This window comes from Podarcis muralis, chromosome 9 (genome assembly GCF_964188315.1).
Source record: "Podarcis muralis chromosome 9, rPodMur119.hap1.1, whole genome shotgun sequence".
In the NCBI taxonomy this organism is placed as follows: Eukaryota; Metazoa; Chordata; class Lepidosauria; order Squamata; family Lacertidae; genus Podarcis; species Podarcis muralis.
Window position 1 is genome coordinate 974779 of NC_135663.1, and position 19954 is coordinate 994732.

Here is a 19954-nt window from a genome sequence, read left to right on the forward strand (position 1 = left end):
GAAGCTTACTTGATTCTTCGCAGGTGAAGCCTAATTCATTGCCCCTCCCACTTTTGCCTCTCGTCCCGCCCACCACTGGCATGGCCCCCTCCCCAAGGTTGTCCAGAAGGGAATGTGGGCTCAAAAGCTCTCTTGCCCCCCTCCCAGGAATTTAATCCCAAGGAGTCCTGTGCGGTTTGGGGTATGCGTGTGTACCCCAACTTCTTCCTGATGCCAGGGGGTTTAGACCCCTGTGCCGTTTCTGTGTTCTGGATGACTTCCTGTGCTCCTTGCTGGCAGCCTGTGATTCCTGCACTGCAGTCGGTTTTAGCTAGATGGCTCCTTGGGTCTCTTCCACCTCAATAATTCTGTGATTCCAGCCCTGCAGCAGCTGCTTCTGTCCACACGGGTCTTTGCCGGCTCTCCAGCCAGCGGTCTGTGGGGAAGGTCCACCTGGTGCCCTGTGCCCTCTCACCCACCCTGCCCCTTTGCCAGCTTCCCCGAATCGAGGCATCGGTGGCAGCTCTGTTTAATATAAACATGACACTTTCCCGCCCCGCCCCGAATCTGTCAGTTTGGGAGCCTTCGGTTAGCTCCTGTCATATTTAGTTTAGCATCTCACACCTTCTCGGAGGCAAGTGCCATTCTGGAGCACGAAACCCGATAACTCCTTCGGAGTTCCGAGAGCAACTTCCATATGGAAGACTTTGCAGAGCCCCCTGAAAACGCCGGCAGCCAGCTGCCACGTTATGCAAAATGTGAACCACAATTGGCGACGTGCTGAAAGTTGAATGAAGGTGTATTTGCAAGATCTGCGACGCGCTGTGTCTGCGGAGCAGGTGCACTGTCTGCATAACTTTTTGTATGCGTGTCATCGCAGAGAAAGCAGAGACTAGGAGGCCTTCCGATTTTAGACTCGCTTTCCACCCACAGCAGTCTTAGGTCTTGTCAGGACCTGCAGCAAGGGCCAAAGCCTGGCAGGAGCAAGCCTTTGAGGCAGCGGTGCTGAGGGTCAGAGTGGGAATCACTAGCCGCTGGGAGCACTTGCAAGAAAACAGGTCTCAGAGCAGCGCAGGCACCAGCAAAGGGTTTCTGGATGGGTGGGTTGAGTTAATCCGAGGCAGTTAAAATCAGCCAAGGAAAAAGGGAGATTTAAATCCAGGTTCCCACCAGTGCTACATCACATATTCCCCAAACAATGGTGCACATATGACCACCATAACCATGTGAATCTACAAAAAAAGGAGAGCATTATTTACACTGCTGCTTTGTTCTTACAACCAGACGTTGCATCTCTTTGTTCTACCCATTGATGGAGTTTAGGAAAACTAAGAATATAAGCATAGCCTTCTGGATCAGGCCAGTGGCCCATCCAGTCCAGCGTCCTCTTCTCACAGGGGCCATGTCCCTATGGGAAATCCCACAGGCAGCATCCGAGGGCAAGAGCAGCCCTCTCCCCTCCTGCCTTTTCCAGGTATTCGGAAGCATTGTTGCCTCTCAGCTGTGCAGGCAGAGCAGAGCGTCCCTCTCCCCTGTGAATACTCCCTCTTGAATCTGCATGATTCCCCCACCCAGGAACCACCACTGAGTAGAAGCTCCTGTTTCATGCGTGGTCAAAGTCACAGGTCTGCCAGCACTGTCACTGCTCCAAAGATCCCCGTGGATCTTGGTGGTTTTTAAATGACATGCCAACAAAACAACAAATCACAGTGTGCCTCTGTGAACACAGAGGTGGCCTGTGATTTGATTACAGTTTTCAGGGGAATCCATTGCCACAATCGGGATCTTTAAGGATCCATGTGGTTGTGCCATGGGGTGAGCTATGTGTGTGCCAAACTCTGTTATTTTTACTGACCCTAGTGACCGATGAAAACTTTAACTTTAGTGGTAGTCTTTGGGGATCCCATATAAAAACCGTGCACATTCAAGAGGACCAGTTGTTGTGTTTTTTTAACTGGATCTGACTTCTGACTTCTTGTCACGTTGTAGCTTGCCGCTTCCCCATGGCAGCCATATTTGTGGCAGTGCCCACAACACTTTTCAAAGTGCCAGATATGCCCACAGGCTCAAAAAAGCAAAAAGGGGAAACAGAGATGTTGGGCAAGGTGGCCACACTGGGATCTCCTCCTCCTCCTCCTCCTCCTCCTCCTCTGCTACCAGATCTAGGCAGAGTCTCAAAGGAGGCTGATCTCGTCCATTTGCCATCCCGGATGCTGCTGCCTTTGCAGTTCCGCAACTTCTCCTGCATTTCCACCAGAGAAATGGTGGCACCCAGATCTGGGCTCTGCATCCAAGCTGCCGGACTTTTCCTAACTCTTAAAGCATCAAATTCACTGGGGGTGCCTCTGCTAACAAGGCAGCGGCCGCATCCCAGAGGCAACAAGTGTGGGGAGGCTGTTCCCCCGAAGGACGCAGCCTTGCTCTGGTTCCCCTCTGGGGCAGCCGTTTGGGGCTTGCTGCAGCCGGGAGAGCCGAGATCTGAGGGCCGGGAGCGGGCGGCCCTGGCGGTTAATTGTGAGTCATTTAGGCTGAACTTTACAAATGGTAGGATCTGAGTTCCCAATTAAGACATTGCACTTCATGTGTTAATTAAGGCTTTTTCTTTAAATCAGGCCACAACTCCTCTTAATTAGGAGGCTATAGCCATTGTAATTTGAACTGGTCTGAGTTTAAAAACACCCATGGCGGAAGTCGCACCTGGGAGCCGCAGCCAGCGAACACTCTAAATTGGTTTCGTTCCCTGGCGGTGATTATGAGGAGCCCAGCAGGGCCGTAATTAGAAGGGTGCAGCCTCTGGAGGGGGGGCAGGAGGGGGCTGAGCGAGGAGCGGGCGCTGCCATGGCTCCCAGCGAGGTGGCACGGCCAGTTTCTCAGCACCAGAGCATGCTTTGAGCACATGGAAAGTGCTTCTTCAGGCTTTGAGCCCAAGGAAGTCCTGCTTTGCACAGCACATGAACTATGGAACTCGCTGCCGCAGGAAGCAGTGGTGGCTTCAGAAGAGGAATAGACAAATTCCTGGAGGAGAGGGCCATCAATGGCTGCCAGCCACAGTGGCCATGCTCTGCTTCCACATTCGGAGGCAGCCATGCTTCTGATTATCAGTTGCTGGAAACCGCAGGCGGGGAGAGGGCTCTTGTGTTCAAATCCTGGCTGCAGATTTCCCACAGCCACTGTGGGAACAGGATGCTGGCCTAGAGGGGCTGCTGGCCTGATCCTGCTAGCTCTCCTTAGGTTCTTTAAGCACCAGCTCTGGCGCATTGTGGAGGCCCAGATCCACAGCTGTCTCTGGTGCTGCTTGGGGAGCTGGTATTCTTAGCAATGCTTGACATTGCCGAGGGGGACCCTATCATAGAGCCCGTGTGACCTAGTGGCTAGAGTGTCAGACTAGGACCTGGAAGAGACTTGGAAGGTTCAAACCCTCCCTTGGCCATGAAGCACGACCTTGGACCAGTCGCTGCCTCTCAGCCTGACCAGCCTCCTCCTCATATAACCTCACAAAACTATGAAGGCCAAGGTCATCCATGACAAGGGCACCGGCAAGACCCAACAGCTGGGGCTTTGTCAGGTTCAAGGTTGTTGTGGGGGTTAAATGGGGAGGAGGAGAACCATGTACGTAATTTTGAGCTCCCTGGAGAAAATTTGGTCTATAGATTGGGGGCAGGGGGACGTACCTTAGCTAACTTAACGAACAGGGAGGGCAAGGCGATGGGCAAATTCTAGATGTGCAACAGGAATAGAGGGGTTGGCTCCAGCCTGCTTGGTGCCATTCACACAGCCACTTTGATTCTCTTTTCAAAGCACAGGCAAACTGTGGATGCAAGTTGGGTTTAGCTAGCCACCAGGAGATGGCAGGTTGGGCTGCAAAGCAGAGAGGCTGTCACAGGGATCTCTTGGGCAGGTGCCACGCTCTGCCTGCCCAGCCCCACGTGCTGTCACAGACTGGCTGGGCAAAGAGGAGTGGTGGAAGGCGCACCAGCCGGGGAACACCCATGAGAACTCCCGGAGGAAGACAACTCAGTGTCAGCATCGCCCTTGAGCCAGTGTCACCAACTGGACTCATCCACTTCAACCCCGACTGGGCCAGGCGAGCTGGGTAGCACTTCCAGAGACCACCTTCTGAATAGGAACAGGTCAAAGTGCTGTGGACTCACAGCTTAGAGTTGTGAGCACCGGATTCACTCCAACAAGAAGACAGTCGTCGCACAGCAGAATATAGCAGAGTACAGCAGAGCATAAACGACTCGGAGAGCAGCTCTGTAGAATATCTTCTTTATTCTATAACTGCAACTATAATACACAACTATATACAGAGCTAAATAGGTCTAAGCATAAATGAATGCTGAACTGCACTGAGTGTCTGCAGCTGCTCTTAGCAGCAACCTTATCTATACACACGATCTCTAACACTCAGTCTCTCTCTCTCTCCAATACTGACTGACTGACTCTTTGATGTGGTGCTGGAGCAGAATAAGTAGAGAGCAGAACACCGCCCCCTCCTCTCTGGAAAATCACCAGACTCCTCAGGAGATTCTTGGATATGGGAGGGGTGAAATCTCCTCACTCAGAGCCAGGGGACTGGTGGTGGGAAGCAGAGGAGAGGTCAGAGGGAGAAGATAAGGAGGAGGTGCCGGATGCCGAAGGGGCAACAGGGTTTAGTGAAAAGGAAGAGCCCGTGACAGGGAGCGGTTCAGACGCCGAGGCTGAAGCAGAGGAGAATCCAAGGAGTCTCTGTCTCCGGCTGCGACAAGCTCCCATCTCCTCTGGTCTCCAAGAACTCACAGGGTAATGAGAAGAGCAGAACAGAGACCAGAGGTGCGCAGGCACTGTTTGAGACTGCTTGGGAAACATCCAGGAGAGGAGGAGCTCTAGAGAGGGTGGAAGACAGGGACCTTCAGTCCCAGCAAGTGCTCTTTAGGGGCAAGACCTGCTGGGGAGCACGCTGAGACCACTAGGCTGAGTTGTCTGTTTGGTTTCTTGAATCAAGAGTTCTCTTCACTGACAGCGGAGATCTGCTTCCTTTCTTGCTGACCTGCATCTGACCCCAGCTCCGCATGGCCATGGGGCCAGCTGACATGCCCTTCAGTGGCCCAGGGAGCTGGGGAGGAGGAATTGTGGGGAGAAAGGTGCGCAGAGTCCCGGGAGACACGCAGTGGGAAGAAAGCCTGCCAGTGGCCTCCAGCCACGAGGGCAACCCTCTCCTTCCAATGCTGGAGGAGGTAGGATGCCTCTGAGCCCCGCTTGGCTGGGGGTCAGGTGTGGGCTTGGGGGTCATCTGGCTGGCCAGCTTGAGAACAGGGTGTTGGACCCCACCTTTGGCCCCACCCACCTGCAGCCGCAAGGCTCTCCCGGCACCATCATGTTCAGTCCATGCCTCTCTCCGCACCAACAAGCCCTCGCAATGTATACCTGAGATTCTGTGCAGCTGCGTCGATCCCACTTTGCAGGCAGGTGTTGCTGAGTCGACGCAGTGGAGGTGGTGGTGGTTGAGTGGGGGGCGAGGAGGGATCTCCCTGCTGCACTTGCTGGTCTCACGACAACAGCCCTCCTTCTTGCAGAACGGCTCTTCTGCGGTCGCGGCCCCGGATGGCCCTCCCCGTGCAGAGCTTTGTGTGCCTTGCTGCCTTCGGCCTGGCGCTGCCCCTGGCCATCAGCCTCTTCCCGCAGATGTCTGAGGTCAGTGTCACAACCGCCTCCCTCCTCGCGACGGACGGATGGGCGGAAGGGAGCAGGCTGGGGTGGAAGGACCTGTTCTCTGTGGAGGCACTCTGCATGTGCTCGGGGGGACCTTGTGCTTTCTGATTATTTTGTGTCCTGGATCCATTGCCCTCTGCCAAGGGTCTGTTTCAGGGGTTGACAGCACGACAGCCGTGGGCCCTTGAGGTTTTCCCCGGCACCCAGGAAACCTCTGAGTGCCCCCACTCCCTGCCCCCTTGGCCATAAGTTGCTGAGGGCGGCTACCTTTTTCCTCTCTTGACAAACACAAAGTGCTGAAGGAGGACACTCCTTTCCCTCTTCCCCTTTCAGCTCTTTGTGCTTTTCAAAGTTCAGATTAATACTGCTGGATCTGACATTTTCCCAGATCTTTTGGAAAATCCAACTTGGGGTGTGTGTGTGTGTGTGTGTGTGTGTGTCCACTTTCTCTCCTTCTGTATCTCTCTCTCTCTCTGTGTGTGTAGGGGTGATCTGGGGCAAGGGGGAGAGAAATGACCAGAGTGGGGGGGCACCATTGGCTCCCACCCAAAAATCCAAATGTGCCCACGGGCCTTAGAAGGTTGGTGGCCTTGGACTGTTGAGTGCCTAAGGTGTGGCAAGCATTTCTCGCACTCTCTTTCTCTCCTGCCACAGTTCCACTGCCTCTCTGCACCTGTGTGATGTGGGTGCCTTGTGGGTCCCATCACAGACTCAAACTTTGCTTATAGGTGATCAAAACAAGTAGAAGGAGGGGGGCACAGAAGGGGTGCCTGTCACCCCAATGACAGCTTTGAGACATGCTTCTCCTAAATGCCATTATTTGGGGAGACCCCCTGCCCTCTTTTAACCAGGAGCATCATGTTAGTTGACCGTTGGGTTTTAGAGGGTTGCCGAAAGGACCTGCGCGAAACACTCGGAAGACCCAGTAAGTGATGTGGGAATGCTGAGGACGATGGTGATGATTTCCTCTGTTTGCAAGGTGCAGGCTGAATGTGGGAGAGGCTGTGGGAAGGAGCCTTGCAGAAAAACATGGCAGGAGGTGTCTCCTTGCCTATCCCTGAAGTGTGGCGCAGGCCCTCCCTCACCATTGCAGGACCCAGCCTCCAGTGCACAGCAGGCACAAGCTGAGGCTGGGTCTTGGGCGTGCTGGAAAGAAGAAAGTATCCAGAAAGGCAGTGGGGAAGGAATCAGGCCCCGATGCTGCTCCCCACAGGGCGTGTGTCCTCCAACCCCAACTCCATCCCCACCAAGATCTCCGCAGGAGGGGTCAGGGCTGCTTTCTCCCACCTCTCTTTGCGAGTCCTTCATGGGTTGCTTCTCCGGTAATGAACGGGGTCGTTTCTGGTCACTTTGCCTACCTGGTGGTCCAGGTGGTCCATTGCAGCCCCCCCTCCACTGTCCTGCCTGGAGGGCCCCAGTCGCACCGGCTTCTGTGCTGCTGCAGCAGTGAGGACCATCTTGAGAGAAGAATGTTCCACCAAAGGGGTCCATGCTGGTTGGCGAGGCCACCTAGGAGGCTGAAGGCAGACATGAAGGTCTTTTGGTGATGGCTACTTCAGAGTCAAGGCTTGGTGTGACTGTGACCCTACCGGAACAACAATATGCTGTATTTGATTTACATGGCTGGTTTTAGGGTTCTTGCGTTGAATAGCTCTCGTCTGTTGCTTTTGGTGGGGACCTTTGGGTGTATGGGCAGAATGCAGATTTAATCAAACATAAATGGTGATGATGATGATGATAATTCTAAAAAAATGAAAGGGGGAGTTGAGACCGTGAGCCCAGAGTGTGTGCCGGTGGGGCAGATGGGAGAGAGCTTGTTCAGAAGAACCACCTGGCAGGTGCGGGTCCCAGGTGTGACTAACCAGGTGCCCCAAGGGGAAACCATCAAGCACACCTGAGCAGGACTCTCCCCTCCCGCAGTTTCCAGCAGCTGAGATTCATAAGTGTTGCTGCCTCCAGCCATGGAGCAGAGCCATCCTGGCTAGTGGTCATTGTGGCCTGCAGCCACACATTGCCTTGTCCTCCATGCAGCTCCCCAGTCGTCTTTGGAAGCCATCCAAGCTGGCGGCTGCGAAAGGATTTTCACGTACTGCTAGGACCCCTGCCTTTGGGGGCCAAGGCTTGGAGGCTGCCCATTCTGGAGCCCTGAGCCCCAGCTGAAAGAGCCCTTTCACCTTGACTGCCAGGCTCTGGCCTGAAGAGGGAGGCCTTGAGGGATGGCGTGAGGCTCTGGAAAGGCTGAGAGCCTCTCTCCTCCTCCTCCTCCTCCTCCCCCTGGTTTGGATGGGAGACAAGCTGTCTCTGCGGATGGGGGTTTGCTCCCAGCTGAAATTCTGTTCCCTGCACAGGCTTCCTTCTGGATCTCCAGGCCAGGAGGGGGGAGGGGGGAAGAGCTCCCTCTTCCCCAATCTGTTGGAGCCGCCATCTTGCTGGCAGGGCGCCATTGGAAAAGCAAAAGGTTAATGAGCTAATAATTTGCGGCAGTGGGGGTGGGATTGCAGCAGTGGCAGCAGCCGCAGCGGCAGGGAGAGAGGATGACAGTGAACCAGCAATTACTAATTAGATGCAGTTTAACAGGAGGAGCAAGTGACATCTCCTCTTCACCAACTGTCAATAATTAGCGGATCTGGTGAGGCTGAAATGTGTCCACAGTTAAAAGGCTGCTTTTTAATGGAAGGGGGGGGGAAGGGACTCGATAAAAAGAGCCGCAGGGAGGTCACTGCCATGGTCCCCGAGAAAGATCTCCCAATCAGGCAGGGGGACAAGGATCCTCTGGGAGCTGCCGCTGTCTGGGGTGGGTGGCAGAGATGGCCCCCGTGGGAGAGGAAGCCGGGGGGGGGGGCATTGGTTAAACTATGGAACTCGTTCCTGCAGGAGACCCATTGATGGAGGAGAAGAGGGGTATGGATGTCTACTAGCTATGTCTGGAGGCAGCAATGCTTCTGCAGGCCGGTTGCTGGAATCGCCAGGAGAGGGCTCTTGGGCTGGGATATTGCATGCTGGTTTCCCATGGGGGCATTGGCTGGCCGCTGTGAGGCCAGGAGGCTGGCCTAGATGGGCCATTGGCCGAAAACATGAAAGCATTAGCAGGATTGCAATAACACTTGTGATGTAGAATAATAATAATAATAATAATAATAATAATAATAATAATAATAATAATAATTTATTATTTATACCCTGCCCATCTGGCTGGGTTTCCCCAGCCACTCTGGGTGGCTTCCAACAGAACACTAAAATACAAAAACCTATTAAACATTAAATGGAGAGACTTGGATGATGAAATAATATGCAGTTGAAAAAGTTGACATCAGGACCCATGGATGGAGGGGAAGGTGGGAGTCTAGGGATTCGGAGAAATCTCTAAATATGGATATGTATTTGGCAATGTTATAATTCCACAATCAAATAAAATCAAATAAAAACTATTTCACAGATGGGCCATTGGCCTGGTCCAGCAGCCTCTTCTGACATTCACACCTTGGCCAGGCGTGGATCTGTGGCTCAGGCCTCGCTTAAATGAACTGGAGCTGCACAAGGGCAGAGCAGGCATTTTCTCAAGGGCCCTGTTTTCTCCTCGCAACAACCCTGCAAGGGAGATTGTGTTGAGAGACAGACGGGCCGGCTCAAGGCCACGCAGTGAGCTTCATGGCTGAGCCGGGACTGGGACCTGCCTTTCCCCAGTCCTAGTCCAGCACTCCCACCGCTGAACTGTACTGCCTCTCTTCTGCTGGTGGTGGCGCTCTTGTGCAGCTTCAGTTCACTTCCATTGTGCAGGAGAGCAGTGACCAGGGTGAATCCTTGCGCGTGGGTGTGTGGATGAAGACTGTAGCTCTGTGGTGGAGAATCGGCTTTGCGTGTGGAAGTTCCCTGGTTCCATCCCCAATGGCAGCATCTCCAGATAGGCCTGGGAATGAGACTTCTTCCTGGAAACCCTGGAGAGCCACTGCTGCTGGTCAGAGTGAGCAGTACTGAGCTGGGGGGGGGGGCAATGGTCTATAGACCACAAAGGTTATTTATCCACAACAGGCATCTATCCACCGGTAGGTGGGTAGCTCAATCAGAGCATGAGACTCTTAATCTCAGGGTCATGGATTCGAAATCCATGCTGGGCAAAAGATGCCTGCAATACAGGGGGTTGGACTAGATGACCCTTGGGGTCCCTTCCAATTCTACAATTCTATACTATGACAAACCTAGACAGCATCTTAAAAAGCAGAGACATCACCTTGTCCATATAGTTTTCATCAGTAGTGATGTATGGAAGTGAGAGCTGGACCATCAAGAAGGCTGATTGCCGAAGAATGGTTGCTTTTGAATTCTGGTGCTGGAGGAGACTCTGGAGAGTCCCATGGACTGCAAGAAGATCAAACACATCCATTCTGAAGGAAATCAGCCCTGAGTGCTCACTGGAAGGACAGATCATGAAGCTGAGGCTCCAAGACTTTGGCCACCTCATGAGAAGAGAAGACTCCCTGGAAAAGACCCTGATGTTGGGAAAGATGGAGGGCACAAGGAGAAGGGGACGACAGAGGACGAGGTGGTGGGACAGTGTTGTCGAAGCTACCAGCGTGAGTTTGACCAAACTGCGGGAGGCAGTGGAGGACAGGAGTGCCTGGAGTGCTCTGGTCCAGGGGGTCACGAAGAGGCAGAAACGACTAAAGAACAACAACAAAATTATTTGTGTAGCCGAAGCAATGAAAAACAAAATACATAGAACAGAATAAAATGCATTACACAGTTAAAATAATTATTAAAATCAAGCATTCTGTCAGATTAACTTTTTACCCAACAAGCCTTCCTTCTTAAAAGTGCCTCTCTGAAGGCAAAACAAGCCACTCTTCCAGAAGTGTTGGGGAAACCTCTCCCCTGATGAAAAGTTAGAGTCCCACTCGATCTCCCAGCTGGGGGATTTAACTCTTTGAGCAAGGCTGCTCTTAAGTCCTCGTAGATTGGACAAACCAGTAAGTTGTGGGGTGAGTCTTCAGGCAGTTCGCCTCCTCCCCATGGGCAAACTCTTCATAAGGGATCGGGCGATGGAGTCCTTAAAGTGTGGCAGAGCGCGTGGACTGGAGCTGCAGCGTTGCCAAGGCTTTTTTCATTTGACCCGTGTGGTGTTGGCCGCACAGTGGGGCCGAGGGGTCTGAATGAGTAGTTTGGCATACCAAGGGGCACATTGGAGGCAGAAGTGTGATCGGCACAAAAGCCATGTTTTAAAATATGAGAGTTCATGTGGCCAGATGCCAGCTCAAAGTCTGTCAAGCTCAGTGTCAAAAACTGGGTTCTCTAACTCCCGTGCTTCTTTCTGTTGCCAGTAGTCAAAGTCTTTCAAACCACAATTCTGCAAGCCCAGCTAGAGTCCAGGCATTTTATTCTGCAGAGTTCTTACTCTGACTGTCATTTAGCAATGTTGGGGGGGGGGGGGAGAGACTTGATAAACTCCCCTGAAAAAGTCTTGGACATTTCAAGAGGACACGGTGGCCTTTGGCTGTTTCTCAAGCATTTGTGTGTGTATAGATATATCTTCCTTCTTTTTAATATTTTGCCACCACATTTCCGGTCTTGCTCCTGGGGCCATGAGGTCCAGAAACACTTTGGAAAGCGAAGACGTCTTGCTCTTGAAAGCTTCAGAAGAAGCCTCAGCCTCTGCCATGGCTCCTCAAGAGCCACGCTCTGCCTGCCCTGGAGTTCATTGGCCTTGTGCCCATTGCGACTCTGCTCTGCGCTTGAGAAGTCTGGAGTTGTTTCCGATGGTCCTCGAGGCTGCGCTGTAGCCGGTGCCCTTTGCGAAAAAAGAAAATGAGTGACCTTTCTTTATAAACTGACCTTCAGTACAACAACTCCCAGAGTGGCAAACAACTTAATCTAAGGAAAAACAAATACAATGAAACAATGGTTTGTGAATTCATCTGACAAAAGTCAGCAATAAGAGGGGAATTTGTGCTGGGGAAGGAGGGCGGAGGAGGAAGAGCTACGCAGTTCGGCGAAAAGGGAAGGGGGCAGGCTGCTGAGGTCTCCAGGGGTTTCAAAGTGCGAGGAAGGAGATTCTGAATCAACATCGAGAAGAACTTCAGGATGGCAAGAGCTGTACAACAGAGGAATGGGCAGCCCATTGGAAGTTTCTTAGCAGAGGTTGGGTGGCCATCTGTCGAGGATTCTCTGGCTGTGATTCCTGCATTTCAGGGGGTTGGACTAGATGACCATGGGCGGCCCCTTCCGGTTCTTACAATTCTGTGACTGAAGGCGCATCTAAAACCAAGAAACTGAAGTTTTCCCTGCTCAGGCTGAGAGCCACCGTCCCATGAAAAAGGAAAAGTGATGCTCCCAACCCACAGCATCCTTTTGTTCAAAGCATTTTTAAATCGTGCTGTTCGGTTGAAAATAGCGTAGAAATAGCACGAAGCCCCCACTCTCAAGCTGACAGGCTAAAAGGCACGACACAAAAGGAAGCACGCCCAAGAGAGAGGAGGAAGAGAGCAAACTCCAGGCACGGGTTCTGAGCTACAGCATTCTTGCAGTGACCAGCTGGAAGGGAAAGAATGGGAGATGAGCCGCCAAGAATTTCCCCAGAGCTGATGGAGAGGCGCTGCCCTCTCCTCTCTCCCCCTCTCCTGCCGCCTGCTGGGATGCCTCTGCCAGAGAACAGGAGAACAATAAAAGAACAATGCTGCGAGACTCAGTCCAGCAGAACCACACAAGCCCAGCTTGGGCCAGCTAAGAAGCGCATTCCAGCACCAGGCTCATTTCTCGGGGGGTGGGGTAGGGAGCAGTGGCATAGCCAGGGGACCGGGGCCCCTGGGGCACTAAATTGTTAGGGGTGCAAAATTTCAACACCCAGTGCAGCCCCAATACAGCTACGCCCTTCCGTCGCTGGGCTCCATGGAAAACGGCTTCTCCATGCAAACCAGAAAGTGACTTCTCCAGAAAACAGAACGGCTCTTCTTTTCTTCCCTCTGTGGCTACAACCTCTTGGGTGATGCAGATGCCATTAGGCAGTTGAATGCGCATGTGTCCTCCCTTTGTTTCCCCCTGTTCATCCCTTGTGTCTGGCCCCAGGCACCGGCAACCCAGGCTACGCTCCTGGGGAAGAGGGCATCCTCATTGCCTTCTCCTGCCTTGCGCCATCTAACTTGGGAGCCTCCGGTGAGGGGTGTGGGGGGCTTTGGCTGCTCGTTGCTGCCGGGGTTGGGCCAGGCAGTTTCTCAGCTCGTGCTTTGTGCCAGCCTCCTTCTCCAACTGGGCGCCCTCCAAAGGCTTTGGGCTGCAACTCCTGCCAGCGTCAGCAGCACACAGACTTGCTGGCTGGGACTGATGGGAGGAGTGAACCGCATCAGAAGAGGCTTCTGCTGGATCAGGCCAGTGGCCCATCGAGTCCAGCCAGCATCCTGTCCTCACCCAGATGCCTGCGGGAAGCCAGCAAGCATCTCCGAATCTCTCACATCAGAGGCGGAAGGAGCAGCTAGCAAAATCAAGACCCTGCTCCCTCCCTCTCTCACCAGTCCCCCTGCCCAGTCTTCTCGCTCCTCACCATTGCTGGCGCGCCAGCCCTGTCTGTATCACAGGCAAAGCTCATGGGCCCAGCTGGGGACTCCGGATTTCCTCTGTCCTTCCCCTTGGCTTTGCCTTGACGCTCCCCTTGGCTCCCACCACCCCTTCGCCTGGCATCCGGAAGAATACCTTTGCTGCAAAGACCACCGGAGGGCAGGGAAGTCTGCTGGAGCAGGAACTGCCTCCCTCCCTTGCTCCCTCTTCCTGGAGCAGGTGGGTTCCTGAAGTAGCTTTTGCCCTGGTCTTGGACACTTGAGAAACATCCGCACTCCCTCTGTCTCGGACCCTGAAACTCTACTTGAGGGACATCTTTGGGAAAATAAAAGGCTCAGGAGTAATTGTTGTTGTTGAGTCGTTTAGTCGTGTCCGCCTCTTTGTGACCCCCTGGACCAGAGCATGCCAGTACTCCTGTCTTCCACTGCCTCCCGCAGTTTGGTCAAACTCATGCTGGTAGCTTCGAGAACACTGTCCACCCATCTCGTCCTCTGTCGTCCCCTTCTCCTTGTGCCCTCCATCTTTCCCAACATCGGGGTCTTTTCCAGGGAGTCTTCTCTTCTCATGAGGTGGCCCAAGTCTTGGAGCCTCAGCTTCAGGATCTGTCCTTCCAGTGAGCACTCCGGGCTGATTTCCTTCAGAATGGAGAGGTTGGATCTTCTTGCAGTCCATGGATCACTGCCTTGCTGTGGCGAAGGGGCTTGAATAACTCAGAGAAGCTATGAGCTATGCCGTGCAGGGCCACCCAAGACAGACAGGTCATAGTGGAGAGTTTTGACCAAACGTGATCCACCTGGAGCAGGAACCGGCAAGCCACTCCAGTATCCCTGCCAAGAAAACTCCATGGACAAAGACAACAGGCTCAGGAGTAAACGCTCCACAAATCCAGAGTGGAGTCCCTAAGGTGGTGGGATGGTGCCTTGTACGTCTCCTTTCAGCAGCTCCTGCAGCCAAGCTGGTGCCCAACGTCTTGCTCTGCTTTCCTTTGGACCCCATCAGCCAGGCCGAGAGGGGGGTCTTGTCCTCTGGGCAGCCCAGGACCTCCAGACACACTGCCCAGGCTTGTGCCCCGAGGAGGTCACTTTGGTGCTGCTGACGCAGCAGTTTGCCTTCACCCCCAGAGGCGCACTCCATTGCCTCTCGAGACAGCTGGATGCCCAGAAGAACAAGAAGAATATACATATATGGACCCACTCTATTCTTGTTTTTCATATTAAGTCAAAACTGTTGTTAATGTTGTATTTCAGATTGTGACTTGCCATGAGGTCTCTTGTGCTCGGATTATGGGTTTCCCACAAGAGGCACCTGCTTGGCCCCTGTGCAAACAGGATGCTGGGTTAGGTGGGCCATGGGCCTCATCCAGCAGCAGTCTCCTCTTGCCTGACCTGCCTCTCCTTGGGCACCTCCCCTTTGCCTTTGCTTTCTGCAGCCTGAAATTTTGCATTTTAGTGTTCTGTTGGAAGCCACCCATAGTGGCTGGGGAAACCCAGCCAGGTGGGCGGAGTATAAATAACAAATTATTATATTATTATAATGTGCCATGGAGTCATAATCTTAAGGACTCTGCACGTTAGCGGTGAGCTGAGCCAACCCAACCCAACCCCTGTCCCCCGGTCTCCCCAGGGACTCTCCTCGGACCTGTGCATTCTGCCAGCCTTGTGGCCACATCTCATAAGATTGTAGGGTTGGAAGGGACCCCCAAAGGTCATCTAGGGCAACCCCATGCAATGTAGGAATCACATTCTCATTACAGCCCATCCCACGGCTGCCTGCAGCCATCCTGAGGAGCCCTGGCCAGCAGCCCCAGCCCCTCCTGAACCACAGAGGATGGTGTGGGGCAGGGGAAGGGGGGAACGACAGAAGCCAGCCACCACCTGCGAAGCTCTGGGGCAGGGCAACTGTTGTAGCCCCCTGGGTTGCCAAAGGAACCTTCCATCTGTGGAATCAGGAGTGAAGGGGGTGAGGGAGAAACGAGAGCCCCCTTCCCATCCCTGGAGACCCTGCAATGGCCTCCAGACTATGACTCTGCAAGGGAAGACTTCCCTCTCTCTCTCTTTCTCCCGGTGCCTCTGGACTCCTTGAGACGGGCCTTTGAAACAAGGCAAGCAGGTTCTGCAAGAGGCTCAGTCCAGGCCGAGCCCCCACCCCAAGCGCTGAGCCTGGTCCCAGGGTTGGTGTCCCTTCTGAAGCAGAGAGAGGCTCGTCCGGTGGGGAACTGGAGGCCAAAGGGGTCAGGACAGGGGAGGGGGGACCCTCTTGTGTGGCTCAGGAGGGTTCGGCGGCCGGATCTGAGCAGGATCCGGTTTCCTCCTCCTCCTCCTCCTCTTCTCTCAGCTCCTTGCTTCAAGTATGTAAACTATCTGCGTTGCAAGCCCCTGCTAACCAGCCCCTGCCACCCCCCAGGTGTGTGGGGCGCTGGTGGGCATCAAAACATTCCTCTTTAACAGAGCCTTCACTTCCTAGTGCCTCTAAGCCATTAAGAGTCCTACAAAAAACAAACAACCTTTCTAGAGGCTTGAAAGCTGCTCTCAGGAGGGAGGCACTTTGGAGCAGGGGGTGGGTGTTTTATGCACCACCCGCCTTGCAGCTCCCTGCCCTGCTGAAAGAAAAAAGACCAGGTCATTGTCTTACTTCTCTGGGACCCATCTCAGACACTTGCTCTCTCCCACTGCTGTTGTGGGCTGTGCCTCTGCCCATGTGCAGAGTGACGTCCCAAGGTTGGGGCAATATAACCTCAGCTGGGCTGGGCAGTCATCTGTGCTGAGGGGGCTGTCCTTGGTCCCTGGCCCAAAGCAAAAGGCATTATGGAGCTCTGCACATGCTTTGTAAAGGGACCCCTGACCATTAGATCCAGTCGTGACCGACTCTGGGGTTGCGGCGCTCATCTCGCTTTACTGGCCGAGGGAGCCAGCGTACAGCTTCCAGGTCATGTGGCCAGAATGACTAAGCCGCTTCTGGCAAACCAGAGCAGCGTACAGAAACGCCGTTTACCTTCCCGCCGGAGCGGTACCTATTTATCTACTTGCACTGGTGTGTTTTCAAACTTCTAGGTTCGCAGGAGCAGGGACCGAGCGACGGGAGCTCACCCCGCTGCGGGGATTCGAACCGCCGACCTTCTGATCAACAAGTCCTAGGCTCTGTGTTTTAACCCACAGCGCCACCCGCGTCCCTTGGGCACATGCTTTGACTGAGTAGCAAAAAAAATCCTAATGCAATTCTAGGCTGCATCGAAGAGGCATAGTTTGTCTAGTTTGTCATGGCACCTCTCCTCTGCCTTGGTCAGACCCGTTATGGGCACCCCAGTTTAAGAAGGATGTTGACAAGCTGGAAGGTGTGCAGAGGAGGGAGACCAAGAGGACGAAGGGTCTGGAGACCAGGCCTTAGGTGGAACGCTAGGAGGAGCTGGATATGTTTAGCCTGGAAAAGAGGAGATAAGAGAACAAAGGCCAGATATCTAAAGAGCTGTCACATGGAGGAAGGAGCAAGCTTGCTTTCTCCTGCTCCGGAGGGTAGGACTCAAACCAATGGATTGAACTGATTACAAGAAATGTGTTTTGGACTAAACATCTGGGAGAGCTGTCTGATGGTGAGACTTCTTCAACGGTGGAATGGACTCCCTCAGAAGGTGGTGGACTCTCCTTCGCTGGAGGCTTTTAAGCTGAGGTTGGGTGACCATCTGTCAGGGATGCTTCAGCTGAGATTCCTGCATTGCAAGGGTTGGACTAGATGACCCTGGAAGACCCTTCAAACTCTAGAATTCTGTGTTTCTGTGCAGGGCTTTTTTCCCCAGCCAAAACTCATAAGAACTCCATTCCGGCCCCTCTCAGGCGGGCACCGTTGCCATTCTAAGAGAACAAGGGAGGAGTTCATGGCACCTCTTTTTCCAGAAGAATAGCGCTGGTTCTCTGGTTCCCGACAGCCAGAGCAATTAAGACCCTCCCCAGGCTGCGCCTCCATCTCGCTCCTCATCCGAGGCTCAGGGCTCCTCGACACGGCTTCCTGCCCAGTGTCGGAGCAGCAGGCTGGCTTGGCAAGCGAGCGGCAGTGGGGGAAGCAGGAGAAGTGGGGCTGGCTACCAGGCAGCCCCATCTGCCGCTTCCCTCCTCAAGACCCGCTGCTGCCGCAGAGACGCTTGGGCCTGGCCTGCTCCTCCTTTGCCATGTGGCTGCCTCTCTCTGTCTTGCCCACCCCTGGGCCTGCCCTGCCCGTCCTCCATGCGCCCCGTAAGGCCTTGAAGCAGGAGTCGTTACTTCTAGGAGCCGTGTGGGGCTGGCAGGATCGCTGGATGCGCGTGTAGGAGCCCCCTAAGGCAGGGAGGGAGAGGCAGAGATGGTAGGTGCGTCCCCTGCAGGCAGCTTGTCACGGGGCTGCCATCACCTGGCCCCCAGGAAACTACAACTAATCCAGAATGTGGCAGCCAGACTGGTGACTGGGGGCGGCCGCCGAGACCACATAACACTGGTCTTGAAAGCCCTACATTGGCTCCCAGTACGTTTCCGAGCACAATTTAAAGTGTTGGTGCTGACCTTGAAAGCCCTAAACGGCCTCGGTCCAGTATACCTGAAGGAGCGTCTCCACCCCCATCGTTCTGCCCGGACAGTGAGGTCCAGCTCTGAGGGCCTTCTGGCGGTTCCCTCATTGCGAGAAGCCAAGTTACAGGGAACCAGGCAGAGGGCCTTCTCGGTGGTGGCACCTGCCCTGTGGAACGCCCTCCCATCAGATGTCAAAGCGATAAACATCTACCTGACATTCAGAAGACATCTGAAGGCAGCCCTCTTTAGGGAAACTTTTAATGTTTAACAGACCACTGTATTTTAATACTTTGTTGGAAGCCACCAGATGGGCGGGGTATAAATTATTATTATTATTATTATTATTATTATTATTATTATTATTATTATTATTATTACTCTCTAGCAGCCACTCTTAGTTTATCTGATAGTTTGTTTTTTGCATTTATACCCCACCCGAGGTGCCCAAGGCAGTGTCCGTTTCCTCCTTGCCCTGATGTAGTTGCCTCGGGGCAGGGACTCAGATTTTTGGTTTCTTGGCCTGTGTTCCTCTGCAAAAGGCCATGTATGCTGATGACAAATATTCAGGATTTTTTATTATTAAGAGAGAGAACTATTGGTTGAAATGGCATTGGCCAGTCATTCACCTGAGAATCTATTCACTGGCCTGCGAGAGTCTTGCTCCATCTCAGCCCCTGAGGGTTGAGGACTTGAACTAAGAAAGGCAGCTCCACCTTGGCTCCCGTCATTCCCCTCCCAAGAGCTGTCCAGGGGTGGGGTGGGGGGCTACTTGCCTTATTTCTGTTGCAGGCGCGGTCGGTTGTGCCACTCGCTGCCACAGCAACCGGGGTGTGTGTGTGTGTGTGTGCGCTGATGATGCTGCAAAATGTGAGTGATGGAAGTTGCTATTCCTCCCCACTCTCTCTGCCCCTCCCCAACCTCCTGCATCCTTCAACACTTTGGGAGACAACCGCACTTTCTGAAAACACTGTTATTCATTTGTCTCCAAGGGAAGCTTCAGCGACGCTTGTGTAATTAACCCTGTTAAACTGACATTCCTCCGTAAGGACGGAGGGAATACCTGCGCTTTGCTGGACGCCACAGAGGGGGCCTTGGATGGCCAAGAGAATGGCATTTCTGATGGCAGCTGGGAAATTCTTATCTTGAAAGTCAATAAAAAATATATATTTTTAAAAGAGAAAGGAATTGGGAAGAATGGCAAGGAGCAGAAGCCGATATCACTTCCTGGGAGCTGGGCCTTTGGTTTATGGAGAGAGGCTGACGAAAACCATTCTTGTTTCACAGGAGCCTTGGATGCCCCAGGCCTTTATGGGAAAGGAGTTGTGCTTGGCTAGGGTTTGTTAGCAGTGCTCTGGCAAAGTAGATTACCTTTCGAGGGGAGGTTAGCAGTGCCATCCTGATTCAGTCTGTGCCTGCAGCGTGCAAATGAGTGTTACATCTGCTTGGTCCTCCTCTTAGCCGTCCGCTGAGCTGCAGTAAACAGGCCTGGCTTAAGGTGTGTAAAGTAACCACAGTCTCGTACTTGGACAAGCCTTTGAATTTTTTTTTTTCTGGGCCAGAATATGGTGGGCACATTGGGGCTCTGGCTCCTTTTGAGTGATTCGTTCCACTTCCCAAATCCTGCAGAAGGGAAGATATTTATTCCTTTTGACCATCCTTACATGTCCACTGAAAGGGACGTGGGTGGTGCTGTGGGTTAAACCACAGAGCCTAGGACTTGCCGATCAGAAGGTCAGCAGTTCGAATCCCCACGATGGGGGGTCCTGTTGCTCGGTCCCTGCTCCTGCCCACCTAGCAGTTCAAAAGCACGTCAACGTGCAAGTAGATAAATAGGTACTGCTCCGGCGGGAAGGTAAACGGCGTTTCTGTGCGCTGCTCTGGTTCATCAGAAGTGGCTTAGTCCTGCTGGCCACATGACCCGGAAGCTCCATCGGCCAATAAAGCGAGATGAGTGCCGGAACCCCAGTCGGCCATGACTGGACCTAATGGTCAGGGGTCCCTTTACCCTTTACCTGTCCACTGACTATTTTATGTTTTGATACTTGGAGCGAAACTCTTTGGAAAGGACCTTGAAGGGGTCTCTGGTCCAGTGCTTGCCATCCCATGAGCTTGGAATCCTCTGCCCCAGAGATGGGAAGCATTTGAGAACCTAAGAAGAACTCTGCTGGATGAGGCCAAAGGGGCCCATCTAGCCAGGCATCCTGTTCTCA

The 19954-nt window shown here is 53.4% G+C and overlaps 1 protein-coding gene across 4 annotated transcripts in view; it reads left to right on the forward strand.

Annotated features, from left to right (window-relative positions):
- The window catches only part of SFXN5 (sideroflexin 5), a 103850-nt gene that overhangs the window by 71734 nt on the left and 12162 nt on the right, over window positions 1-19954 (forward strand). For 3 of the 4 annotated variants that reach the window (XM_028744551.2, XM_077933683.1, XM_028744553.2), the window contains one exon: window positions 5535-5652. In XM_028744551.2, the coding sequence (XP_028600384.2) occupies window positions 5535-5652 (118 nt within the window). Of the gene's footprint in view, window positions 1-5534; window positions 5653-19954 lie in introns of those variants that run through there. The other variant, XM_077933684.1, reaches the window with a different exon arrangement.